Source organism: Pristiophorus japonicus, chromosome 13 (genome assembly GCF_044704955.1).
Source record: "Pristiophorus japonicus isolate sPriJap1 chromosome 13, sPriJap1.hap1, whole genome shotgun sequence".
Lineage (NCBI taxonomy): Eukaryota > Metazoa > Chordata > Chondrichthyes > Pristiophoridae > Pristiophorus > Pristiophorus japonicus.
This window is the reverse complement of record NC_091989.1, coordinates 77,121,266-77,147,641: the sequence shown is the minus strand read 5'-3', so window position 1 is coordinate 77,147,641 and position 26,376 is coordinate 77,121,266. Positions and strand designations below refer to the sequence as shown.

The following is a 26,376-nucleotide window of genomic DNA, read 5'->3' as shown; positions in this document are numbered from 1 at the left end:
GACACCACTGCCCGACAGTGTGTCCAAATCTAGCCATTGTAATGGGGCTGCAGAAATGTATTTCATCATACCTGTAAGAATCATTTGGATATGCTTTCGCTTCATAATCCTGAAGTTCCATATATGCCTTCTCTTGAAATTTATCAATCTGTGCTGCATTAATTAGGCCTGGGTGATCTAAGGAAAACAAAATATTCTTAAAATGTTTCACAGGTTTATTATCTAAAACCTGCTTGATCACAGCCTTAAACACGTTACTTTCTTCTTTTAGGCTGAAAATTGAATGCCACAGGAAAGAAAAATATAATTCTCTCCTAACCCAACCCAAGGCACAACATGAGGATAGAGTTGGATAAGTGACTGAGAATTGCTTACTGGTGGCACTGGCATCAATAAATAGCTATGGGAAAAGAAGAACAAAGACAATTGAGGGGTAGATGTGATCAAGAGGTTCCCGTGTCAATTTCATAGCCTGCCCGATTTTCTGACGGTAAAAGTAATGGATGCAAAATTGGACCCAGTTAGCTCTCCATGTGGGTGAGGATCTGTGCTAGGGTCACCAATTTGGAAAATCTACCCTTCTATAATTATCTGGAAAAGTCTTCATTTGGGGAAATGTACATGGGGATCATTAAATCATTTAACTTTCCCTTAATATGACTGGAGTTCAAATAATTTTGTGTCAGATCAAGAAGCATTGATTAAATGTTAAGAGCAATAAGCAAGTAAAAATAAAACTTAGCCTGGGTGAACATCACCTGGTTATTTTACCATTAAATGCAACAAATTATTTTTTAAGTTTACTTTTATAATATATAGACGTTAACTCATGTTTTCTGTTTTTCTTCCAAAATACCACCCTCAAAAGAACAGGGAAAGTTTAGCAGGATTTTCTTAGGGCGTGGAATGCCCGGCCACTAGTGAAAAACAGCTTTCAAAAAGAAAGTGCAAAAATATTGGAATATGCAAAATTTTAAAAGGAGTTTGGGGAATGGGACTAAATGGATTGTTTTTCAAAGCAGATGGGCCGAATGGACGCCTTCTATGCTGTAAAATTCTATGACTTGTAATTCAAGTACATTTGAAGATCATGGTCTCATTATTTGGTCATGCCGTCTTTATAGACTCAAGCTACACTGACCTGGGCTAAAGAGGACGATTGCCTTCAGGTAGGCATATTCGTATCCATCCAGAGATAGTTTAACCATGCTGTTACAGAACTCCTGCAGTTTCCAGATATGCTCCATCACCACTTTCACTCGGTCTGCTGATAATTTATCTGTTCATTAAAAAACAGCACAACAAACAGTACTCTATCAGCATGACACATCCTCAAACTGAACTGAAAGAACCATTTGGAGAACAAAATCCTCACTGCAAAATGGAAATTATCAAATAGTCTTACCCACTGCATATTTTCCATCCATGGTCTATTTTCTCCAAGATCCCCATTCCTGTCTGACTTCCCAAACAAACAGTCTACAGTAACTCCTGTCAAATATTCCTCTATTCCCTTAAGCCGCCTCTTGCAGCCTCCGCTAATTTAGAATGGGAGCTCCCAGTGCTGTAAATCACAGCTCCTCCCCACCACCCTGTGATTTACAATATGGCACAGCACACTAACTGCACTACCACTAAATACTTTCCAGTGAATGGAATAATAAACGTGCAAGAGGAGAATCAACAGAAAACATTTTTCCCTTCGTACAAGTTCAAATTAATTTGTTACACTTGATTTTAATAGGAACAGTTTCTCACTCCCTACCCCCCATTAATTTATGACTGGTCCAATAACCTACTGAGTACGGCACTGGACTAGCACACCAGAAGTTGCAAGTTCAAATCCAACGATGGCAAGTTGTGAATTTGAACTTCATAAATCGAGTACATTTTGGTTCAGGGTCAGAAAACTAACCATAAATACTTCAGGACTGTTGTGAAACTTCCACTGGTTCACTAATGTCCTTCAGGGAACAGAACATGCCACCCTCACCTGGTCTGGCCGATAGATCGATAACTCAAGTCCCACAATATGTGGTTGACTTCATACCCGATCTTCAGGTCTCCCTGTGCCACACAAGCTCTAAATTAGAGGATGAGGAGGCCTCCTGACCCCAGGTTACTCCCAGTGCCGTTACAAGTGACCCAGGATAATTCAATTTAAAGGTTAGTGCGTGGTGAACCTCAGGAGCACATCTATGCTCTATTATTCCATGCACAGCACTTCACAGCACACCTGTCTTCTATTATTTGGCTGGAAAGCATTTTGGGACACCCTGAGGTCGAGAAAATTGCTATAGGAGCAGGAGGCCATTCACCCCTTTGAGCATGTTCCGCCATTCAATTAGATCTTGGCTGATCTGTATCTTAACTCCATTTACTTGACTTAGTTTCGTAACTCTTAATACTCTTGCCTAACAAAAACCTATTAATCGCCGTTTTGAAATGTTCAATTGACCCCCAGTCTCAACAGTTTTATTGGAGGGGCGGGGCAGAAAAAAGAGTGTTCCAGATTTCTTCCTGACATCACCCCTGAATGGCCTAGCTCTAATTTTAAGGTTATGACCCCTTGTTCTGGACTCCCCCGTCAGAGGAAATAGTTTCCCTCTATCTATCCAATCAAATCCTTTAATCGTCTTAAACACCTCAATTAGATCATCCCTTAATCTTCTATACCAGCCGAGTCTCTAATCTGTCCTCATGATATAACCCTTTTAGCCCCACGATAATTCTGGTTAATCTGTGCTGTACCTGCTGCAAGGCCAATATATCCTGCCTGAGTGCAGTGCCCAGAGCTGAATGCAGTATTTCAGATGCAGTCTAATCAGAGCATTATACAACTGCTCCCCTTTGAGACAAAGGCTGACATTCCATTAGCTTTGTAATTATTTTTCGTACCTGTCCACTAGATTTTAGTGATTTCTGTTCTAGGATCTAAACCTCTCTGCTCCTCCACAGTTCTTAGTTCTTTGCCATTTAGAAAATATTTTCCTGGTTACCAAGTGTATGTCCTCACACTTTCCCCACGTTGAACTTCATCTGCCACAGTTGTGCCCACTCACCTAATCTATCAATGTCCCTTTGCAACTTTCTGCTCCCATCTACACTACTTATTGTGTCACCTAACCTGGTATCGCCAGAAAACTTGGATATGCGGCGCTCTATTTTCTTATCTAAATCATTGATAGTGAAAAGCTGTGCCCCAAGTACAGATCCCTGGGGGACACCTTTAGTCACATCCTACCAATTGGAATACATACCCAATATCCCTACTCTCTGTCTCCTACCTCTGAACCAATAGGTTGCCTCCAATTCCATGCGCTCTCATTTTTGTTCATAGGCTCTTGTGTGGAACCTTATCGAATGCCTTCTGGAAATCCATTATAAATGAACATCTATAGGCACTCCCTTATCTACCATATTAGTTACCTCCTCAAAAAAATTTCAACTCTGTTCATTGGACATGATTTACCCATTACAAATCCATGCTGGCTCTCTGATCAGCTCATATTTGTCACTCTATCCCCAAGAACAGATTCTAATAACTTCCCCCAAACATCCATATCCTAACTTGCACCAAATCCCATTCACCCATCACCTCTGTGCTCGCTGACCTACATGGGCTCCCGGTCCAACAACGTCATGATTTTAAAATTCTCATCCTGGTTTTCAAATCCCTCCATGGCCTCGCCCCTCCCCATCTCTGTAGTCGCCTACAACCCTCCAAGAACTCGGTTTCTCCAATTCTGGCCTCTTGTGCATCGCCGATTTTCATCACTCCAACATTGGTGGCCATGCTTTCAGCTGCCTCGGTCCCAAGTTCCAGAATTCCCTCCCTGAACCTCTCAGGTCTCTCGCTCCGCCTTTAAGATGCTCTTTAAAACCCATCTCTCTGATCAAGCTCTTGGTCACCTGTTCTAATATCTCGTGGCTCAAGTCAAATTTTGTTTGAGAACACCCCTTTGAAGTGCCTTGGGACATTTTACTACGTTAAAGGCGCTATATAAATGCAAGTTGTTGTTAGACTATTAGGCCTATAATTTCCTAGTTTCTCTCTTCTACTCTTGAACAGTGGACTGACTTGGGCAATTTTTCAATCCAAGGGGACAATTCCTGAATCAAAAGATTTTTGGAAGATTATGACTAAAGAATTAATAATTTCCTCACCTACTTCTGTTAATACACTGGAAACTATCAGGTCCTGCAGATTTATCTACCTTTAGTCTCATTATTTTCTCCATTACCATTTTTTTGGGGTATTAATCTCCTAAGTTCCTCCCCTTGATTTAGTATTAGTTTTATTCAGATCTCTGCTACTTTATCCTCTTCCTCTACTATGAAGACCCATAAAGTAATTATTTAGCAAGTCTACCATTTTCTTATTTTCAATTACATTATCACATGCAACTGTCTTTAAGTGGCACACCTTATCCATCGCCACCTCCTTTCTCTTAATACACTTGTAAAGACCCTTAGTGTTGTTCTTGATATCACTCGCAGGTATATTCTCATTCCCTTTTTGGAGCTCTTCTATTTTTTGTATCCCTTTGCTGTTTTTTTATAACTCTCCCAGTTTCGGCCTGCTCTATTCTTTGCATTTGTACAAACCCCTTTCTTTTCATTTTATAGTATCTCTCACCTCGATAAATGCAAGTATTTATTTTCTTTATTACTCCATGGCATAGCACTTCAGTGCTCCATGACACACTAAATGAAGTGTTTGAACTATGCCAGCACTTGCCCCAATCAACCTTTGAAGAGCAGTTCTCTGCCTACCTTGCTGGAGACTGGTTTGCAGATGATTAACGATTGCAGTGAGTATGGTCGATAAATTCATCACTTGGGAACATTGGGCAAGACCAAGTGTAAAGAGTTCATTCCAACAAGCACGTACCAAAGCTGTATTATTGTCTGGCCTGTGGAACAAGATAAACTATTTAAATTCCTAAATCTATAATAAAAACACACGACAAAGAACTAAAACTTTTCACAAATCAATTACACTTATTGATGAACCTCTATAATGTTTAATCAATTCTAATGTAATGCTGAATCCGATGGCCCACTGGGTAAATGTAGCTCCAATCTGTACAGATCAGAATATTGCAGCTTGCGACACCTCCCACCATACATCCCCTTGTGTACCCGCCACTCCTGGGACACCATTCAACGTGCTCTCTGTTGCTCCTTCCATTCCACCACCTCGGATACTCTCTCAGTCATTACGGCCTGGCCCAATGGAATTCTGTTGGAGTTCTCTTCATCTTTCTATCTCCAAAAGCCGACTAAATCCTTCAACTGTGCCTTTGGTTTCTCAGCATCGCACCAGAAGTTTTTTTCCCAGGCCTCCAATGCCAAATAGTGGTCAAAAGCAAATTTGGTGATGACGCTCACTCCAATTTTTCCTAATTAATGAAAACTGTCTGGTTGGTGGTTGCCTACATGACATGGCGGAGATGAGCAATTCAGCAGCATGGTGACTCGGAGGAGGAAATTCATGGCACATCGAGTTGTGATGGACATGCAAGTTAGCAACATGCAATGGTTTATCAACATGATACACCAATGCATCTCCTTCATAATTCTACTCACATACCTATAGAAATGTGTCCTTTTATGTGCTATTTGGAAGACCAGCAAGTACGCAGAACAAATTACTTCCTGAAGACGTGCAATGGGGCATACATTTGCTACTAAATAATTTCAACAGTTGCCTGCGTTTTATATAGTGAGACATTGAAAATATTTGTTCATATAAACAGATTTATTTATATAACTCCCAGTGCTCCCTGGAACCTCTCTCAGTACTGAGACCGAGACCCCCTTCCTCGTACTGCCGAACTCCGAGCTTCTGAGTACCAGAACTGCCTCCAGTGCCGATACATCAGCGTCCTCGGTAATGATAGTTGGCACAACATCATTCTTTAAAAACCTCCGACTCACCAAAAAGCTCATAGTAGATCTGCTGGTCTACATGGAACATTTCTCAGCTGGTGCATGTCCATCACAACTCAATGTGCCATACTTCATGAAAGATGCAAAACAAATTTTTAAACTGAAGAGTAAATAAGTTAAACACTGATCTGAAGCCTGAAATGTACATGCAATAACTCTTTCCCCATGAATAATCTGATCAGTTACAATAATCTAGATTAAAAGCAGTAGCCTGAAAGGGACAGAACAAATTTGCAGCTAAACATCCTAACCATGCATCCCCCCCCACCCTGGCATGGGAGAACCACACTTGTATGTGCATGTCACAATAAGTACTAAATGACAAACTGGAAGAGACAATTGTTAAAAAATAAATCACTAACCCAAGAGCCTGGAAGGCTGGAATAGACCTGGCCCAGTGCATGGAGAGGAATAGTAACCTTGATGCCGACTCGCAGATGTAGTGCACATTCAGATATTCTGGCATAGGTGACGGCATGGTTAGCTGCAGATAGAAAGCAAGCACTTGCTGAATATCAAGATAACCGATTCCCAGTCTGAATAGCTTCCTTTGGTAGTAGAAGAATTTCAGTTTGCAGTTAGTGACACTACCAAAAGCGATCCTGTTAGTCTTTACAGCCTGTCCCTCATTTACGACTAGATTTCGATCGTTTGACTAGGCGTTTAAACCAATTACAACATTCATAAACGTCATGGTATATCTTGATATGACGGCCTTGACTTGCAATTTTGCTTTTCTTCCCCAGGACACTACCCGAACCGTGACACAACCACAAGTACACAAAAACACAACAGACAGCGCAGTCTCCGGATCGCTGTGTGACAGCTTAAATGTTGCACCTTTACAAGCAATGCCTTTAATGTCCTGTAATACAGTGCACATTTTAATACCAGCTCCTTTACTCCACAGCATTGGGTACTTTCCAAGCAATACTACGTCAAAAACTGCTAGTTCATTGCCAGCAACCACTACCGTGGAACTCAAACTGCCCATTGAGGATTTTCAGCAGCCTAATCCATTTAGAATTAAAAACATACGATTTGCATAAACCAAAACAAAATTTAAAAAAATGAAATACAAGGAGGTACAATAAAAAAGGGAGTGGAAATGTTGAGGTACAAAAGGATTAAATCAAAAAGGTGACAACTATTCTCATGTTAATAAGATAAAATACGAATGGTCATGCAATTCACAATTCAGCTACTTTCCACGTTAAACTTTAAGGCTGGCCAAGGCCATCTAAATCTAGAAATTGTGTCTCTAATCAATATCAAAAAAAGGATGCGTGGATCATGAAAATCCAACAAAAATGACTAGGTAACCAACCCTTCATCATCCAGCGGTTTCTCTAGCAACTAGGAAATTGAAATAGTTCAGAAGTACTCAATGTTTCTGAGGCTGAAATTCCAGTGCTCCTGCTTCACTGGCAGAAGAGTGACTGTGTGGGACTCCCAGCTTCCTGTAGCCACAGACACTAATCCAGTCCCAAATCCGCAGGGGGGGGGGGAAGGAATGTTTTGTTTTAAAAACACACTTGGGCCGGACACATTATACCTGTAAATGCACATCAACATGCCTACTTCAACCAGCCAGCAGGAAGGGGGAACTGCATCTGCTAGAGGGCCATGTTGGTCTTTGGCTCCAATGGGAGCCATAACTCTGGGACAGAAAGGCAATCGATTCGCTCAAAGATCTATAACCTTACTTCCAGCCAGGACTGGAGCCATTCCTGGGGGCCTCAGTGGGATTGATTCAAGCTTTCAGCTGGCATATCTCTTCTCTCCTCCTTTCTCTCTCCCTTCTTCCCTTCCCCCCCCCTCCCTTCCTCGAGGGTCAGCCATGGTTCAGTGGTAGGACTCTGGACTCAGTCTGAGGGGCTGTCTTATCGAGGACCCATCTGCTCTCTCAGGCGGACGTAAAAGATCCCATGGCATTATTCAAAGAATAGCAGGGAGTTCTGGTGTCCTGACCAATGTTTATCCCTTAGTCAACACCACCAAAGCAGATTATCTGGTCAATGCTGTGGGATCTTGCTGTGTGCAAATTGATAGCTGCGTTTCCCTATAGTATTAGTATTAGGCAGTCTCTCGTATCGAGGATGACTTGCTTCCACCTCAAAAAGGGATGAGTTCACAGGTGTTTCAATGAGGGACCTGACATTCTAGGTCCCGAACTACAGATTGAAGGGTGGAAGAGGCCGGTGCGTGGATTATTTTAATGTGGGGTGGCCGTTGCACACCAGCCACCACATGGGCTTGACAGAGTTAGGTCTTGATCCAGTGACAAGGGTCAACCAAGACAACCGCAGACCAAGCTCTGCTGCACGGACCTAGTGTGCACACATACTCCTACTATCCATAGATCGCAGTGTGGGCTGGCTTGTGCTGCCCCTGGGCCCTCGCCTCTCCTGGGCCCCGATCTCTCACTGCTCCTCCGCCTCAATCTCTTATTGCTCATCCACCCCGATCAAAAATGGAGCAGTCAGAAACAGGAAATCAATTAGTCTCCTCTTATCTTGGAGACATCAAATATCAACACTGTTATTTGAAGTATCAAAATATTAACCCTTCAACTAGCCTGGAGTTTATCAGCAGAAACAAACGCCAACCAACAGAATGAACACGATTCAGTAGGGATGCGAATAACAGCAGCAATAACAGCAGAATCCAAACCCTGCAGTCACTTGTGAACTCGCTGGTGTGTCAGCAGGGCAGATGACTGACTGAATTCCTTCCTACACACTGAGCAGGGGAACGGTCTCTCCCCAGTGTGAACTCGCTGGTGTTTTAGCAGGTCAAATGACCGACTGAATCCCTTCCCACACCTCGAGCAGGTGATTGCGTTTCCCTATAATTGTAATTGACTACGCTTCAAAAGTCAATCTTTTTCTTTCTTTCAAGGGCCGTTTAGGAGCAAACTGTCGGGTTAGGCACTCTCAACCCCTTTGGAAAATGGTTGGAGCTAAAACACAGGGTGGAAACCAGGTTGCATCTTTCTGTTTCTTTGACCAAAGATCTGTCTAACTGGAATTTCAGGCCCTTTATTGCAGGCTGCCTGGGCATGTATCTTGGCCACGAATGGGAAACCAGTGGAATAAGAAACTAAAATATAAATAGAACTGGAGTTGCCAAGCCTTCGCAGGTCCGCTAACCAGGCTAGCGGGTCACAGCTTGGTCAGTTTTTACTGACTTGTGCATTTGGAAATATTTCTCTCATAAGGATACCAAACAATTAGAAACCAAAATGATGACATGTTTCTATTATGACACCAACTGTTAATTTTTGATTACAATTTCCGAAGTAAGTATTATGCTGAAATAGAGAGTCGCTACAAAACAAAACCACAATGTACCCACGTTATTTTACTAAGCACACGCAAGATTGCCTATTTTGGCAAAAAGGTTAAACATTAGTGATTGGAATCAATTCAATGGTTAAGTTTTATTTTGAATGGAGAGAACCTCGATTCAGATAGGAACCTGCCAGAGATATAATCTCCAAAATATTCCCATCTTCTCCATCAGCTTGAATTCATTTTCTGTCGCAATTTCTTTGTGACGGACATGTCCCCTCAATATTTAATTCACTGTTTAAATCCAATTATTTTTGCCCTTTAATTCAGGGAGGTTACAGAGGAGGTCACTCTGCCTGCCCCTGACAACCTATAACCACCTCAGGTGACACGAGACACAATGAACTTAATTCCCTTGCCACTCTGTTGCTGTATGCTGGCTTTTTGGATTCCAACATTGGACTCCTGAAATATATGTCTTAAAAGATGAATGTTGCCAGAGTTTTAAAACATGTGTGACTGGAAGGCTGATCCAATGGGGTTTACAGGGCTCAGTCCCTCGCTTTTTGTAGTATATATTAATGATTTAGACTTAAAGGTAAGGGGCATGATAAAGAAGTTTGCAGATGATACAAAAATTGGCCGTGTGGTTGAGTCATCATCATAGGCAGTCCCTCGAAACGAGGATGACCTGCTTCCATGTCAAAAGGATGAGTTCACAGGTGTTTCCAAAGAAGAACCCGAACTACATGTTGAAGGGTGGAAGATGCCTGTGCGTGGATTTTTTTAACGTGTGGTGAGCGTTGCACACCAGCCACCACACGGGCTTGACAGCGAGGTCTTGGTCCAGTGGCAAGGGTTAACCAAGACAACTGGAGACCTGCTCTGCTGCACGGACCCAGTGCGCACACATATCGCAGTGTGGGCTGGCCCCAGCTGTTCCTGGGCCCCTGGCCCCAAACTCACGCCTCCCCCGAGCCCCGATCACATCCCTCTACAGTCTCTCACAGCTCCTTCGCCCCGACCTCACCACTCCTGCTGCACCTGCCCACGTTCCAATCACCGACCTGGACCTTGCTGATGTCACTCTTGGCTGCCGTTGCCCTCCTGCACCAGCTCGCGCTGTACCTTGCAGGGGTATGCCACCACACTGCTCATGACCGCCGCTCGCCGCTCCTTTTATGGCCCTGACTTGCCGCTGATGGTCTCTTGCAGGTCAGGGCCTCCATGCTGCTCATGGCCGCATAAAAAGGTCGACAGTAAAGAATATATCGACGGACTGGTCAGTTGGGCAAAAAATGGAATTCAATCTGGAGAAGTGTGAGGTAATGCATTTGGGGAAGAATACACAATAAATGGGAAGATACAGAGGTGTGAATAGGCTAATTCTATTAGCCGAGGTATAGAATACAAGAGTAGGGCGGTTATGCTAGAACTGTATACAACACTAGTTAGGCCACAGCTTGAGTACTGCGTGCAATTCTGGTCACCACATTACAGGAAAGATATGATTGCAAGTGAGAGGGTAACAAAGGAGATTTACAAGGATGTTGGCAGGACTAGAAAATGTTCGCTATGAGGAAAAATTGGATAGGCTGGGGTTTGTTTTCCTTGGAACAGAGGAGGGTGGGAGGAGATTTAATTGAGGTGTATAAAATTATGAGGGGCTAGATAGAGTGGATAGGAAGGACCCATTTCCCTTAGCAAAGGGGTCAAAAACCAGGGGGCATAGATTTAAAGTAATTGGTAGAAGGACTTGAGGGGGAGAAGAAAAAAAACATTTTCACCCAGAGGACGATGGGGGTCTGGAGAGAAAACCTCACCACATTTAAAAAGTACTTGGATATGCACTGCTTGGAAGAGCCGTGACCTACAGGGCTACGGACCTAGTGCTAGAAAGTGGGATTAGGCTGGGTAGCTCTTTTTCGACCGACATAGACACGATGGGCTGAATGGCCTCCTTCTGTGTTGTAAATTTTTCTGATTCTAAATTTGTCTGACTTTCTATGATAAACAAAATTAGTGGTGTGTAATCAAAATGAATACAATGTTTTACTTTAGTCATTTTTTTTTTATTAGTGCAACTGCAAAACTGATAGCAACACAAAATTAAAATCACAAACCATGAGAGTCATTTTTGTAAGTAAAATGGCAGCAACTTCATACTCTGAAGTTCTCTCCCTAAACTTCTCCACCTTCCTCTCCTCTTTGACCAAGCTTTTGCTCACCCCACCTATATTTCTTTTTGACTCGGTGTCCATTTTCTTTCCCATTATGGAACAATTTTCTACCTCAACAGCACAATATAAATATAAATTATTCTTTCTTTTACATCAAACTTTACAGCACAGAATTCCACCCATTGGACTCAAGTTTCGGACCCCCGCTAGAATGGCGCACATCGGAGAGGCCTGCCTAATATGTAGAACAGAAATTGCGCTGAATACTTACCTCGCAATTCTCCGTTTCCAGCTCGGCGCGGTGCAACAGGGGCTGCTGGGGGCAGAGCTACAATCCTGCGCCAAAAAGTGCCGGCAGCTGCGTGCATGCAGTGGAGGCTGCGTGCATGTGCAGTAGCTCCTGGCCCTCCCAGCACATCCTGTCTCCGGGTGACGACCCTATCCCTGGCCAAAGGGACGTCACCCCATCCCAGGCCGAGTGGCCCGACAGCCCTTACCTCTTCCGCGGCAGCCCGCCTGGCATCTCTTGGGGGCAGGCCCTGCCCGAACTCATCGGCGGCGGGGCGCGCCCACCCAGCATCCCACTGGGGGCAAGGCCCGCCCGAAGTCCTGAGCGGCGGTCCGGCATCTGCTGGGGGCAGGCTCCGCCCAAAGTCCTCAGCGACAGCAGGGCCCGCCCGAAGTCCTGAGCGGCGGCGGGACCCGCTCACCCAGCATCTCCTGGGGGGGGGGGGGGGGGTCTCATCCCAGCAGGCTGTTGGCGGGCTCTCAGTGCTGCTGTAGGTGAGTAGAAACTTTCAATTTTTTATTTATTGAATGATTTTTTATTTTTAAATTTTTTTTGGATTGATTTAGTGGTTGATTTATTGATTTATTTATCATTTATTATTGATGATGGCTCTTTATTTGTAAAAGTGACGTGTTTTAAGGGAAGTTTACAAGCATTATTCACTCTCACTTCCTATCCCCCCCCCCCCCTCCATCTCTCGTTCCCTACGTCTGATTTATAAATGTAGGCAAGGTTTTTCTGAGCGTACAAAAATCTACACTTACTCCATTCTAAGTTAGTTTGGAGTAAGTTTTCACTGCCTAAACTTGCAAAACAAGCGTAAGTGGCTGGTAACGCCCCCTTTTGAAAAAACACTGTTCTAAAACAAAACTATTCTAACTTACTAGAATTGGAGCAAACTAAATGCCGAGAATTGCAATTTCTAAGATACTCCATTCTAAACTAGTTGCTCCAAAAAAATAGGAGCAACTCGAGTCGAAACTTGAGCCCATTGGGTCTACGCTGGTGGTTCTGCTCCACACAAGCCTCCTCCCACCTAACCCGATCCACATATCCTTCTAATCCTCTATCCCTCGTGCTTAATGAGCCTTCCCATAAATGTACCCATGCTTTTTGCCTCAACTACTGGTAACATGTGGTAACGAGTTCCATATTTATTTAATTCATTCAAATGAAAGTACACAGTAGGACTTAGAACTATAAAGAAATGGTTTGGGGTTTTGGAATTCTGAAAAATGTTTTAGTATTTAAAAAAAACTGCAAACAAACCAGAAGATTTCAGTCTACCCAGCATTCAAGGGCAACAGGATTTCATCTATTACATGCTTGTTAAAGTGGCAAAGAGAAAATATGGTCCACTGTTCAAATCAGAAATTCTGAAACGGTGTCATTAAACTTTCCAGTATAACATTCAGAAAATGTATTCTAACAGCCCCATCAGAAGCTTATAAAACAAACAGCAATAAAAGCTGTGGCAGTGTGGAGAAATGTAAAATCCGGTGCCGGAATAACTTGAACATGGAATGTGCATAACCATACCTTGAAAGCGACATGCACATCACTGAGAATGGGACCCTCAATCTCCACAACAGGAAGGGACTGCTCTCCGCTAACCAGCTGGATGTTGGTGCCCGAGGTGTCCATGCATTCTGCCGAGTTCTGAACAGCTGTCCCCTCTGCGGGGTTTAGTGCTTTTGCGAGTGTGTCAAATGCCCTGAAATACCAACAATCAGAAAACACAGGCACGTTTTATTCAGGTAAAGTTCACAGGCACATTTCTGCACTACATATAGTGGTAATATAGTATGAAGACTTGTAATCAATAAATCAATGGATTGAAGAGGCTGACACTCCAGTGCTGTAGCTAACTTTAGTAACTATGAGGTCTACACTTCGCCAGCATAATGACGGTGGGATGTTTGGTGTGGATTTTTACACAAGTGCCCTGGATAAGCTTTGTATTTTTTCACTAGCTCTAAAGGCAAATAATAATATTCACTTACTCTTAATTTTCAAAAATAATTTCTATCATGCTTTTTTGTTTGCTGTGGAAGTGAGGGGGACTTTGAAAGGAGTTTTGTCAACCACAGATGTTATGTTAGGCTCTAATCGCTGAATAAGATAATTGAAAATACTTTGGTTTGAATAATTTTCAAAATAATACCAAACTGTGAAGAAAATGTTAATTAAAAAATCAGAAAGCAGAATTGTACACAATGGGTTGCATTTTCAGCCGAAAACGCAAGCGATACGTGAAAATGACCATTTTCGCTGCATTACCGATTTAAAGCCGAACTTTCGGCCTTTGGGGCGCATCGTATGGGAAGGGCTGCACAATTATTCACATCGCAAAAACACGATCCTCGCCAACTTTAGTGTGGGGTCGGGAGCGTAGCGAAAGGTGTCTTGGGAGGGAAGAGAAAAAAAACATTCCAAAAAACATTCAAACAACGTTACCAAGACCCTTAACTAAAATAAATCGCTGCAAAAAAAATTAATAAAAACTTTAACTTACCTTTTTTGCAGGTTTTCCAACTGACCGTTGCCGGCAGGGCTGCACCGCTAGGTTTTACCCGTCGGTGTTTGGGGCGCAGTGTACGGGTCCGGGTGAGTGCCGAAACGCGGACGGTAATGCGATGAGAATCGTTACTCGTCCGGCGCAGCTCTCCCCAGCGGTGCTTCCAAGAGCCGCCGCAAACAAAAAGCCGAGGACTGCGCTCGGGCTTTGCGGAGGGTCAAAATGTGGCAAAAACCTGGTCGCAAACCACCTGAAAATCCAGCCCAATAGTTTATACAGTTGTCCAAAATGACACATGCCTGCTGCTCGAGTGTCTAGTGTGCCTCAACAGATGATAATTACCTTGTAATATCACTGGCAGACTGGTCATCCTGTTGCATTTCTGATAAAGAAGCATCTCCATTACTTAAGGCGTCAATCCCCGATAAATCAGCACTACTTTGGGACAGATCCTTTGATTTGCTTAGGTTTGCAAGTGATGTGACCACATTTGCAAGAGTGCTTAAATCACCTTGACAGGTTTCAGCCTGAAATGAAAAGCACTGGTTATCAAGGTTTGTTTATCCGAACATCAAACTTACAGGAGACCGTGGAATTTAGCAGAGTACACTGGGCCGCATCTCACCTTGTTCTCGGCTGTGAGTAACATAGCACTCTCCGTCTTCAGCAGTGGTTGTTGTATATTTACCAGCATCCCTGGCTCCAGAAGGCCTGCAGGTCTTTATGAAAAGAAAGTGAAAGTATTTGCATTTGTATAACAAACCCTTTCACAGTCTACTCCCTTCGGTAATCAATTTATTCATTTTCTTCCCAAGCACCACCAGCCCCACCTCCAGTTTACCAGAAATCCGACTTTCCACTGTCACCAGCACCCCTCCCAGAACCACAAGGGAAATACCAGGAAGTGCGGTACGCCCTCTTCCCCAACGGTGGCTGGCTACTCCGAGTAAGTCAGCTAGTGTCTGTGAGTAATCTCATTTGAGTTTGTCTACCAATAATGTACAAGAATACGAATGTTAGAATGGCGCTCCTCAAAATTGGATTTTGCTTCCGATAGTTTGAATTTCGTTTGTGGTTTGCACAGAAACTAGGAAGAAAATCAAGAGGAACAAGTGTATGATTCTGGGCAATGAAATCGTTGAGTCTCTGCATTGTTTGCTTCATAACAAATGTCTTCTGTAAAGAGGCCTTACCAACTGAACCATCTTCAATACTGCAAGCAGCACTTTAACCTCACACATGACTCTTGAAAAAAATAATTATTGCTTTTATTAACAAGTCTGACACACCCCCAATCAATTTTGGTCTTCTCTGTGTCTAAACTAGACTGATACGGCCTTTATTGTATATCTTCAAGGTTAAGTACTGTGCATGTGCCCTTCACGATAACCGCGTGGAACTGATGTGGTACCTTGCACTTTCCTTGTCTGTTACAAAGGTGGGCGTTGCGGCTAAAGGACTCCGCAGATCCTTCCTGATGTAAATCTTTTCAGTCGAGGCTGCACAATTTGCAGACTTTTCCCGAGAAACTTCGATGGGTTTCCGTTCACACTGAACAGCTATTGAAAAGCAAAGAGCATCACAGGGGTTTGTGTAATTACTTAACAACAACTTGTATTTATATAGCGTCTTTAACGTAGTGAAACATCCCAAGGCGCTTCACAGGAGTATTACGAGATAAAAAATTTGACACCGAGCCGCATAAGTAGAAATTAGCGCAGGTGACCAAAAGCTTGGTCAAAGAGGTAGGTTTTAAGGAGCGTCCTGAAGGAGGAAAGAGAGGTAGAGAGGCGGAGAGGTTTAGGGAGGGAGTTCCAGAGCTTGCGGCCCAGACAACAGTAGACATGGCCACCGATGGTGGAGCGATTATAAATCAGGGATACTCAGGAGTGCAGACATCTCGGGGAGGGGAGTTGTGGGGCTGGAGGAGATTACAGAGATAGGGAGGGGCGAGGCCATGGGATTTGAAAATAAGGATGAGAATTTTGAAATCGAGGCGTTGCTTAACTGGGAGCCAATGTAGTTCAGCGAGCACAGGGGGTGATGGGTGAGTGGGACTTGGTGAGAGTTAGGACACGGGCTGCCGAGTTTTGGATCCCCTCTAGTTTATGTAGGCTTTTACATTTAAGTTAATGAGTGGACTTGGGCGAGATGGGATCATTGGGAGGTGGAGTCCTTCACTTACAGTCCTGTTTCATCCCCAGTGCCAGGCACCTCTGCAGCCGGCAGTACTGGCAGCGGTTTCTGTGGTGCTTGTTAATGACACAGTCCTTCGACCCTCTGCACACATACACCAAGTTCTTCCTTATGCTTCTTTTGAAGAAGCCTTTGCAGCCTTCACAGCTCACTGCTCCATAATGGCGTCCTAAATAGGTAGGAGAGGAGAAGAAGAAACAAGATTAGCATTTCAGTATAAAATCATAGGATCCACCAAGATAGAAACAAAATCGACAATAACCAGTTAACTAGAAATGACAAACACTTGCACTCAACGTTCCCTCTAATTATTTGGGGCTGTGTGGCCCATTCACAATTCTGCGCATGCACAAGTTTTCTGTTCAAAGGCCAGTGAGCCTGCTGCACGGGACCTCCAGTGCGCTGCGCACCCTGCAGCTTAAAGGGAAGATTGCTTGCAATATTCCACTGGAAAAATACTGCAGCAGTTAGCACAGAAAGAAGTGTAGAGATGTGTGGTCACTGTACATGTTAAATCCCTCAGTCAGCTCCAGAGAAATGTAGAGCTGGATTCAAGCAGAACTGTGACCCCCAAGCATAGAACTGCAGTGCTCCAAACTGTAGGGAGCGGCTGATCCAAACAGAAAGAGTCAACAAATGATACCATTTTGTCAAATTTCACTTGACACTGTAGTTTAATCATTTAGGTTGAAAAAGAGAAAAAGGATAGTGACAATCACGGATCCTCTGGGGAGCCGATTGTATTTATGCAGAGTTGCTTGATTGGGCCAAGGTCTACAGATCTGAAAGCTGGATATTCCCAGCGTGATCTAAGTGGCAATGAGTTTATACACACACACACACACACACACACACCATATATATAAAATTATACTTCTACTAGTCAATCTTGCGTGGAGTTGCATGTGCAGGGTCAAGATCACGTGTAGTCTTCAGGTGAAGTGAGGTTAGGGGCTAACAGGACCAAGGGTGCACAGATAGAATTCAGTCTCCACTTTAAAGTCATTCATTCAATACTTATTTTTGTATTTCCACCATAAATTCATATTTCCAGTTAGAATGGCCACTGCCTCTGTAAATGTGTCATGTTGTAATTACATGTACTTGCCAGCAGAGGTGCTGCAACATGACAAGTTTACCGAGGCAGTTTTCATAATAAATGCGGCAAGAGAATTTAAAGCGAAATAGCAATTTCTAAATGGGAAAAAGGTGACAGGAATTGTGTGGAGATGGAAGATTTATATTATATATAGAGAGAGAGATAGACAGACAGATGAAACAACTTGTATGTATATAGCTCCTTTCACAACCTCAGGACCTCCCAAGCGCTTCACAACCAATGAAGTACTTTTTGAAGTGCAGTCACTGTTGTAATGTGGGGAAATACGGCAGCAAATTTGCACACAGCAAGATCCCACAAGCAGCAAAGAGATACTGACCAGATAATCTACTTGGTTGAGGGATAAATATTGGCCGGGACACCGGGGAGAACTCCTCTGCTCTTCTTCGAATAGTGCCATGGGATCTTTTACATCCACCTGAGAGGGCAGACGGGACCTCGGTTTAAAGTCTCATCTGAAAATGACACCTGAGTGCAGCACTCCCTCAGTACTGCACTGAAGTGTCAGCCTGGATTATGTGCTCAAGTCTCTGGAGTGGGGTTTGAACCCACGACCTTCTGACTCAGGCGAGAGTGTGTATACACATACACAGTACAATCAGTAGTCTTGTAACTTAGCTGAAAAACATAACACAGCCAAAAGCAAAAAGTGCCTGTTCCTTCAATTGTCACTGTTTTTCTCCCACTCTTAATTCTTTGTATCCTGCCATTTTGCTTCCACTCTCTACCCTCCTTCCTCTCACGCTATGCTTCCAACACTTTATGTTGTTGGCTCTATTTGACTCTTTTCACTCTTTCAGGGAGTCCGAGAGCAGAATGAAGCACCAGACAGCGGACTGCCAACAGATATTGAATCTTGAATCCGATTGCTCTCTTTCTAAAAGGGCATTATTACATTTACCACCCTCATTGGTTGACAGCCCTGTCAATGAGGTATGTGGGACCAATGAGATAAGAGAAATTGGGCTGGAAAGACCAATCAGATCTCTCAAAACAAACATTGGAACACTGGCCAACAATGGACAGACAATTGTATTAACAGATTTTCAAGATGGGTATAAAAACAAACAAGGATGAGCAAACGGAAGAGCTTCGAGAGTCTCCAGATTTAGAATGTCAAACCTCTAGCTGCCTTAAGGGATATAATTGCGTGTGCAATTAAAACTAATTCACAACCACTAAAAACAAGTTGGAAGTATTATTTCAGTGTAATCAAAAACCAACTCAAACCAATTTTTTTTCAATTGTCAGAGATTAAAGAAGCATTTTCTTACCTGAAGCCCTGTCCCCACAAACAACACAAAACTCCAGTGGTGGTTTAACCGCACTTTGCTCTGCTGATGTAGCATCGGTCACAATCTACAGAGGCGGAAATATAAATACATGTGGGGTTTTTTTCTCTTTAAAAAAAAATACAGAAAAAGGATCAAGGGCTAGAATTTCTGTGGGCATTCTCCAGATTTCCTGCAGTAACTTTCAGGGAAGTCGTGGAGAAACACCATTATTGTGGGGTTTTGGTCAAAGTTATGACAGGAGATCGGGAGAACTCCTGCGGAAACGACTAGCAGGTGGGCAGTTTTGAATATCTTGAGTTGCGATTATTTTCCAGTGTCAGCCTTCAGTCAGCGAACTCGCCACAGCTACTCTCCAACTGCTCCAGTGAAGATTAGGCACAGGAAAGTTTAAACGTGCAACATTACCTACAGATTAACATATTACTGACCAATTTGAAGCAAACAGTACACCCCAACATTTAACTAGGTTATCAAAAGTTTAAAACTTGGTCACAAACACAGCATAGAAGCACTACAATTCCATACTTTATTTTGTTATTTTTTTTAAAAATTCATTTATTGGGATGTGGACGTCACTAGCAAGGCCGGCATTTATTGCCCTGAGTAGGTGGGTCAACTGAGGGGCTTGCTAGGTCACTTCAGAGGGCAGTTAAAAGTCAACCATATTGGTGTGAGACTGGAGTCACATGTAGGCCAGACCGGGTAAGGGCAGCAGGTTTCCTTTCTTAATAAAGGGCATTGTTGGGTATTTACAACAACAACTTGTATTTATATAGCGCCTTTAAAGTAATAAAATGATCCAAGGCGCTTCACAGGAGTGTTTTAAGACAAAACAAATACATTTGATGCTGAGCCACAGAAGAAATTACAGCAGATGACCAAAGGTTTTAAGGAGCATCTTAAAGGAGGAAAGAGAAGTAGAGGTGGAGAGGTTTAGGGAGGAGTTCCAGAGCTTGGGGTTGAGGCAGCTGAAGGCACAGCCACCAAGGTTTGCGCAGTTATAATCAGGGATGCTCAAGAGGGCAGAATTAGAGGAGCGCAAACATCTCGGGGAGGGGAGAGGGGAGGTTGTGGGGCTGGAGGAGATTACAGAGATAGGGAGGGGGCGAGACCATAGAGGGATTTGTAAACAAGGAGAATTTTGATATTGAGGCGTTGCTTAACTGGGAACCAATGTAGGTCAGCCAACAGGGGTGATGGGTGAGCGGGACTTGGTGCGAGTTAGGACATGGGGCAGCCGAGTTTTGGATCATCTCTAGTTTACGTAGGGTAGAACGTGGGAGGCCAGCCAGGAGTGCGTTGGAATAGTCAAGTCTAGAGATAATAAAGGCATGGATGTGAGTTCCAGCAGCAGGTGAGCTGAGGAAAGGGTGGATTTACAATCAGACAGCTTTTTATTCCCAGACTTTTTCCCCAGCTGAATTCAAATTCTCAATTTGCCATGGTGATATTTAAACTCTCGTTCTCTGGATTATTGGTCCAGATCTTTGGATTATTGGTCCAGTAACATAACTACACTACTGTAGATACCTACAGGCATGCGAAGGCATCTTCTTTACTCTTCTCCCTTTCTCAGTTCTTTAGGTTACCCAGCACCACAGTCTCTTAAAAAAAATACATTGAAAAGCTCAAGGTGATGGACTGAGGCACAGCAGGGAAAGATGGAATGGATCGAGAAGGCAAGCTACATCAGGAAGTCGAGATTAGCTGGCACCCAAGCTTGGGCTTTAAAAGCCTAACATCAGTCGTTGGGAAAATGCTGGGGTCCATTATTAAGGAAGCAGTAGCGGGACATTTGGAAAAACCATGATTCAATCAAGCAGAGTCAGCATGGTTTTATGAAAGGGAAATCAAGTTTGACAAATTTGCTGGAGTTCTTTGTGGATGTAATGAGCATGGTAGATAAGGGGAAACCAGTGGATGTGGTGTATTTGGATTTCCAGAAGGCATTCGATAAGGTGCCACATAAAAGGTTACTGCATAAGATAAAAGCTCACGGGGTTGAGAGTAATAGTTAGCCAATCCTCTATCCATGCTAATATAACAGAAAACAGAGATAAACAGATTTTTGAGCGAAAAGGGAGTAAAGAGTTATGGGGAGCGGGCAGGGAAGTGGAGCTGAGTCCATGATCAGATCAGCCATGATCTTATTGAATGGCGGAGCAGGCTGGAGGGACCAAATGGCCGACTCCTGCTCCTATTTCTTATGTTCTTATGTAAAGGCGAAAGTCTTGAACTAGTTACGGATTGTCAGAAGAAGAACCAACAGAGAATGGTACAGAATCCTTCAATATAGAAACTGTGGGAAAGAACGAGTTGGGAGAGTGAATATGATGTGTCTTAAGTTCAATACTGTTTGTATGTGCCCGCAAGAGGAAAGTTCACAGGAGTACTGACTGGAGTGACTAAGAAAGCAGCCTAGTATTCAAGTGTTAACTTCTACCGATACAGAATATTTCAGTGACGCATCTCCTACCTTCCAACAATATAACTCACGTTGGGAAAAGTTACTTGAAGCATATATAAACAATAAATTAAAAAATAAAACCTGGTACAGGGTATCAGTAAATATGACCATGAAGTTGTCGGAATGTCGTAAAAACTCAACTAGTTCACTAAGGGTGGCGGCAGCTTGGAGCAGCGGCAGTCGGGAGGAGACCAGCTGCAACAGGGGCAGAAAGTAAACAAAGTAAAAAGAAATCGAAGTTGATGTCACAGCCAAGCGGGTAAGTGATTGGCTGGTGGATTGGTGAGTATTTTATCCTTTTCTTTCGGTAGGAAACATTTGGCATTGTTGTAAGTAAGAACTGTAAATAAATATATGTGATCCTTATCATCAAAGGAGAACCAGTTAATTAAATCAGCTCATTGTTGAGTAGTTGCTGGGTGTGTTTTGCTAAGGTTTAGAGTTTAGTTCTACTCGATAGCTGCGAGGGCAACGAGAGGGATGACAGTGTAGCTCAGTCCCGTGGATTGCACATCCTGTGGCATGTGGGAAATCCTGGTTGCCTTGCGCGGCCGGGACGACCACATGTGCAGGAGGTGTCTCCGGCTGCACCAACTCGAGCTCTGTGTTTCGGAGCTTGAGCGGCAACTGGGGTTACTGCGGTGCATCTGCGAGACTGAGAGCTACATGGATAGCACGTTTCTAGAGGCGGTCACCCCACAGTGTGCAGGCAGAGGGTTTGGGTGACCCCTGGACAGAAGATGACGACTAGGCAGGTAGTGCAGGAGTCCCCCGAGTCCATCTCGCTCTCCAACCGGTACTCTGTTCTGAGTGCCAGTGGGGGCGATGGTGGCTCTGGGCAGCCAGAGCCAAGTCCATGGCATTACGGGTGGCTCAGCTGCACAGGAGGGAGGAAAAAAAATGGAAGAGCTTTTGTGGTAGGGGATTCCAGAGTCAGGGGAGTAGACAGGAGTTTCTGCAGCCGCAGACGTGACTCCAGGATGTTTGTTGCCTCCCTGGTGCCAGGGTCAAGGATGTCATTGAGCGGCTGCAGGGCATTCTGGGGGGGGAAGAGGGTGAACAGCCAGAGGTCGTGGTCCACAGCGATACCAATGATATAGTTAGGAAGAGGGATGAGGTCCTGCAGGCAGAGTTTAGGGAGCTAGGAGAGAGATTAAAAAGCAGGACCTCAAAAGGTAGTAATCTCCGGATTACTCCCAGTGCCACGAGCTAGTGAGTACAGAAATAGGAAGATAAGAGCAGATGAATACGTGGCTGGGGAGATGGTGTAGGCGGAAGGACTTTAGTATCCTGAGGCACTGGGACCGCTTCTGGGGGAGGTGGGACCTGTACAAGCCTCAACAGAGCCGGGACCAATATCCTCGCAGGGGGCGGGGGGGGGGCGGTTTGCTAGTGCTGTTGGGGAGGGTTTAAACGAGGTAGGCAGGGCGATGGGAACCCGAGAGTAGATTCAGTAGGGAGGGGAGAAAAGTGGAATTAGAAAGCAAAAATAAAGAAAGTGAGTTTGAAGGAGAGAGGAAACAAGCAGGAAAAAAGGGTAGTAAAACAAATTTAAAGGCACTTTGTCGAAATGCACGTAGCATTTGTAACAAAATAGATGAGTTGACGCCACAAATTGAGACAAATGGGTACGATCTGATAGCCATTACAGAGACGTGTTTGCAAGGTGACCAGGACTGGGAATTAAATATTCAGGGGTATTTGACAATCCCGAAGGACAGACAGAAAGGAAAAGGAGGTGGGGTAGCTCTATTGATAAAGGATTGAATCACTGCAATAGTGAGAAACGATATATGTTCAAAGGATCAGGATGTTGAAACAGTTTGGGTGGAGATAAGGAATAATAAGGGGAAAAAGTCACTGATGGGCATAGTATATAGGCCCCCGAACAGTAGCATCTCTGTTGGTCGGAGCATAAACCAGGAAATAGTGGGGGCTTGTAAAAAGGGAACAGCAATAATCATGGGTGATTTTAACCTCCATATTGATTGGACAAATCAAATTGGTCAGGGTAGCCTTGAGGAGGAGCTCATTGAGTGCATAAGGGATGGGTTCTTTCAGCATTATGTAACGGAACCAACCAGGGGGCAGGCTATCTTAGCTCTCGTCCTGTGTAATGATTAATAAACAATCTCCTAGTAATGGATGCCCTTGGAATGAGTGATCATAGCATGGTTGAGTTTCAAATTCAGATGGAGGGTGAGAAAGTTGGATCTCTAACCAGCGTACTAAGCTTAAATAAAGGAGACGATGAAGGTATGAGGGCAGAGTTGGCTAAAGGGGACTGGGAAAACAGATTGAAGTGTAGGACGGTTGATGAACAGTGGTGTACATTTAAAGAGATATTTCACAAATCTCAAGAAAAATATATTCCAGTGAGGAGGAAAGGGTGTAAGAGAAAAGATAGCCATCCGCTGCTAACTAAAGAAATAAAGGACGGTATCCAATTAAAAACAAGGGCATACAAAGTAGCCAAAACTAGTGGGAGGACAGAAGATTGGGAAGCTTTCAAAAGCCAGCAAAGAATGACTAAAAAAAATGATTAAGAAAGGGAAGATAGACTATGAAAGTAAACGAGCACAAAATATAAAAACAGATAGCAAGAGTTTCTACAGGTATATAAAAAGAAAAAGAGTGGCTGAAGTAAATGTTGGTCCCTGAGGGGACGAGACCGGGGAATTAGTAATGGGGAACATGGAGATGGTAGAAACTCCAAACAAGTATTTTGTATCAGTTTTTACGGTAGAGGACACTAGCAATATTCCGACAGTGGATAGTCAAGGGGCTATGGGGGAGGGTGAGGAAATTAACAAAATCACTAAGGAGGTGGTACTCAGTAAGATAATGGGACTAAAGGCAGATAAATCCCCTGGACCTGATGGCTTGCATCCTCGGGTCTTAAAAGAAGTAGCGGCAGGGATAGTGGATGCTTTGGTTGTAATTTAGCAAAATTCCCTGGATTCTAGGGAAGTCCCAGCAGATTGGAAAACTGCAAATGTAACGCCCCTATTCAAAAAAGGCGGCAGACAAAAAGCAGGAAATTATAGACCAGTTAGCCTAACATCTGTGGTTGGGAAAATGTTGGAGTCAATTATTAAAAAAGCAGTAACAGGACATTTGGAAAAGCAAATGGTTAGGCAGAGTCAGCATAGATTTATGAAGAGGAAGTCATGTTTGACAAATTTGCTGGAGTTCTTTGAGGATGTAACAAACAGGGTGGATAAAGGGAAACCAGTGGATGTGGTGTATTTGGACTTCCAGAAGTCATTTGACAAGGTACCACACAAAAGGTTACTGCACAAGATAAAAGTTCACGGGGTTGGGGGTAATATATTAACATGGATAGAAGATTGGCTAGCAAACAGAAAACAGAGAGTCGGGATAAATGGTTCATTCTCTGGTTAGCAATCAGAAACAAGTGGGGTGCCGCAGGGATCAGTGCTGGGACCCCAACTATTTACAATCTATATTAACGACTTGGAAGAAGGGACTGAGTGTAACATAGCCAAGTTTGCTGCCGATACAAAGATGGAAGGAAAAGCAATGTGTGAGGAGGATATAAAAAACCTGCAAAAGGACATAGACAGGCTAAGTGAGTGGGCAAAAATTTGGCAGATGGAGTATAATGTTGGAAAGTGTGCGGTCATGCACTTTGGCAGAAAAAAAATCAAAGAGCAAGTTACTATTTAAATGGAGAAAGAAATACAAAGTGCTGCAGTACAGCGGGACCTGGGGGTACTTGTGCATGAAACACAGGATAGTATGCAGGTACAGCAAATGATCAGGAAGGCCAATGGAATCTTGGCCTTTATTACGAAGGGGATGGAGTATAAAAGCAGGGCAGTCTTGTTACAGCGATACAGGATATTGGTGAGGCCACATCTGGAATACTACATGCAGTTTTGGCTTCCATATTTACGAAAGGATATGCTTGCTTTGGAGGCAGTTCAGAGAAGGTTCACTAGGTTGATTCCGGGGATGAGAGGGTTGACTTATGAGGAAAGGTTGAGGAGGTTGGGCCTCTACTCATTGGAATTCAGATGAATGAGAGGTGATCTTATCGAAATGTATAAGATTATGAGGGGGCTTGACAAGGTGGATGCAGAGAGGATGCTTCCACTGATAGGGGAGACTAGAACAAGGGGCATGATCTTAGAATAAGGGGCTGCCCATTTAGAACTGAGATGAGGAGGAATTTCTTCTCTGAGGGTTGTGAATCTATGGAATTTGCTGCCTCAGAGAGCTGTGGAAGCTGGGACATTAAATAAATGTAAGACAGAAATAGAGGGCCCAAGTTTCCACATGATTCGCGCCTGATTTTTAGGAGCAACTGGTGGAGAACGGACTATTTTAGAAAGCACAATTCTCCACATTTTTTTTCTGCAGTTCTAGTCAGGTAGTACAGTTCTAGTTTAGAACAGAATTTTTTCTTCAAAAGGGGCCGTATCCAGCCACTGACGCCTGATTTGAAAGTTTCCACAGTGAAAATGTACTCCAAACTAAAGTAGAATGGAGCCAGTGAAGATTTTTGTAGAACTGAAAAAACCTGTTCTACACATTAAAAAATCAGGCGCAGGTTACAAATTAGGCGTCCAGAACGAGGAGGGGGGGCGGGGGGAGGGGGAAGGGAACTCATTAAATTCGACAATAAATCCTTATTTATACTTCTACAAATATTATACAAATAAATCCAACCTGAATAAACATTTATAAGCCAAGAAAAGATTAAATAAACCATCTTCCTATCTGTGTGAAAGTGCTTCAGCCAGGGAGAATTCTGCAGTCGTTCGTGTTGCTGAGCGGGAGGGGGAGGGAGAGAGAGAGAGAGAGAGAGAGAGAGAGAGAGAGAGAGAGAGAGAGAGAGAGAGAGAGAGAGAGGGAGGGAGGGAGGGAGGGAGGGAGAGAGGGGGAGGGAGGGAGGAGAGAGGGAGAGAGGGGGAGGGAGGGAGGGAGAGAGGGGGAGGGAGGGAGAGGGAGGGAGAGAGAGGAGGGGAGGGAGGGAGAGAGGGGGAGGGAGGGAGAGAGGGGGAGGGGGGAGGGAGGGAGAGGGGGAGGGAGGGAGG

The 26,376-nt window shown here is 43.8% G+C and overlaps 1 protein-coding gene across 10 annotated transcripts in view; it reads right to left on the bottom strand.

The window, feature by feature from the left end:
* Nucleotides 1-26,376, bottom strand: part of nr2c1 (nuclear receptor subfamily 2, group C, member 1) — a 161,237-nt gene that overhangs the window by 16,762 nt on the left and 118,099 nt on the right. For 8 of the 10 annotated variants that reach the window (XM_070897679.1, XM_070897677.1, XM_070897676.1 and 5 more), the window contains 10 exons: nucleotides 18,826-18,910; nucleotides 16,421-16,600; nucleotides 15,647-15,794; nucleotides 14,861-14,954; nucleotides 14,578-14,777; nucleotides 13,257-13,431; nucleotides 6,318-6,439; nucleotides 4,777-4,916; nucleotides 1,142-1,279; nucleotides 72-177 (listed from right to left, as the gene is read on the bottom strand). In XM_070897679.1, the coding sequence (XP_070753780.1) occupies nucleotides 72-177; nucleotides 1,142-1,279; nucleotides 4,777-4,916; nucleotides 6,318-6,439; nucleotides 13,257-13,431; nucleotides 14,578-14,777; nucleotides 14,861-14,954; nucleotides 15,647-15,794; nucleotides 16,421-16,600; nucleotides 18,826-18,910 (1,388 nt within the window). The remainder of the gene's footprint in view (nucleotides 1-71; nucleotides 178-1,141; nucleotides 1,280-4,776; nucleotides 4,917-6,317; nucleotides 6,440-13,256; nucleotides 13,432-14,577; nucleotides 14,778-14,860; nucleotides 14,955-15,646; nucleotides 15,795-16,420; nucleotides 16,601-18,825; nucleotides 18,911-26,376) is intronic. The other 2 variants (XM_070897682.1, XM_070897683.1) reach the window with 2 other exon arrangements.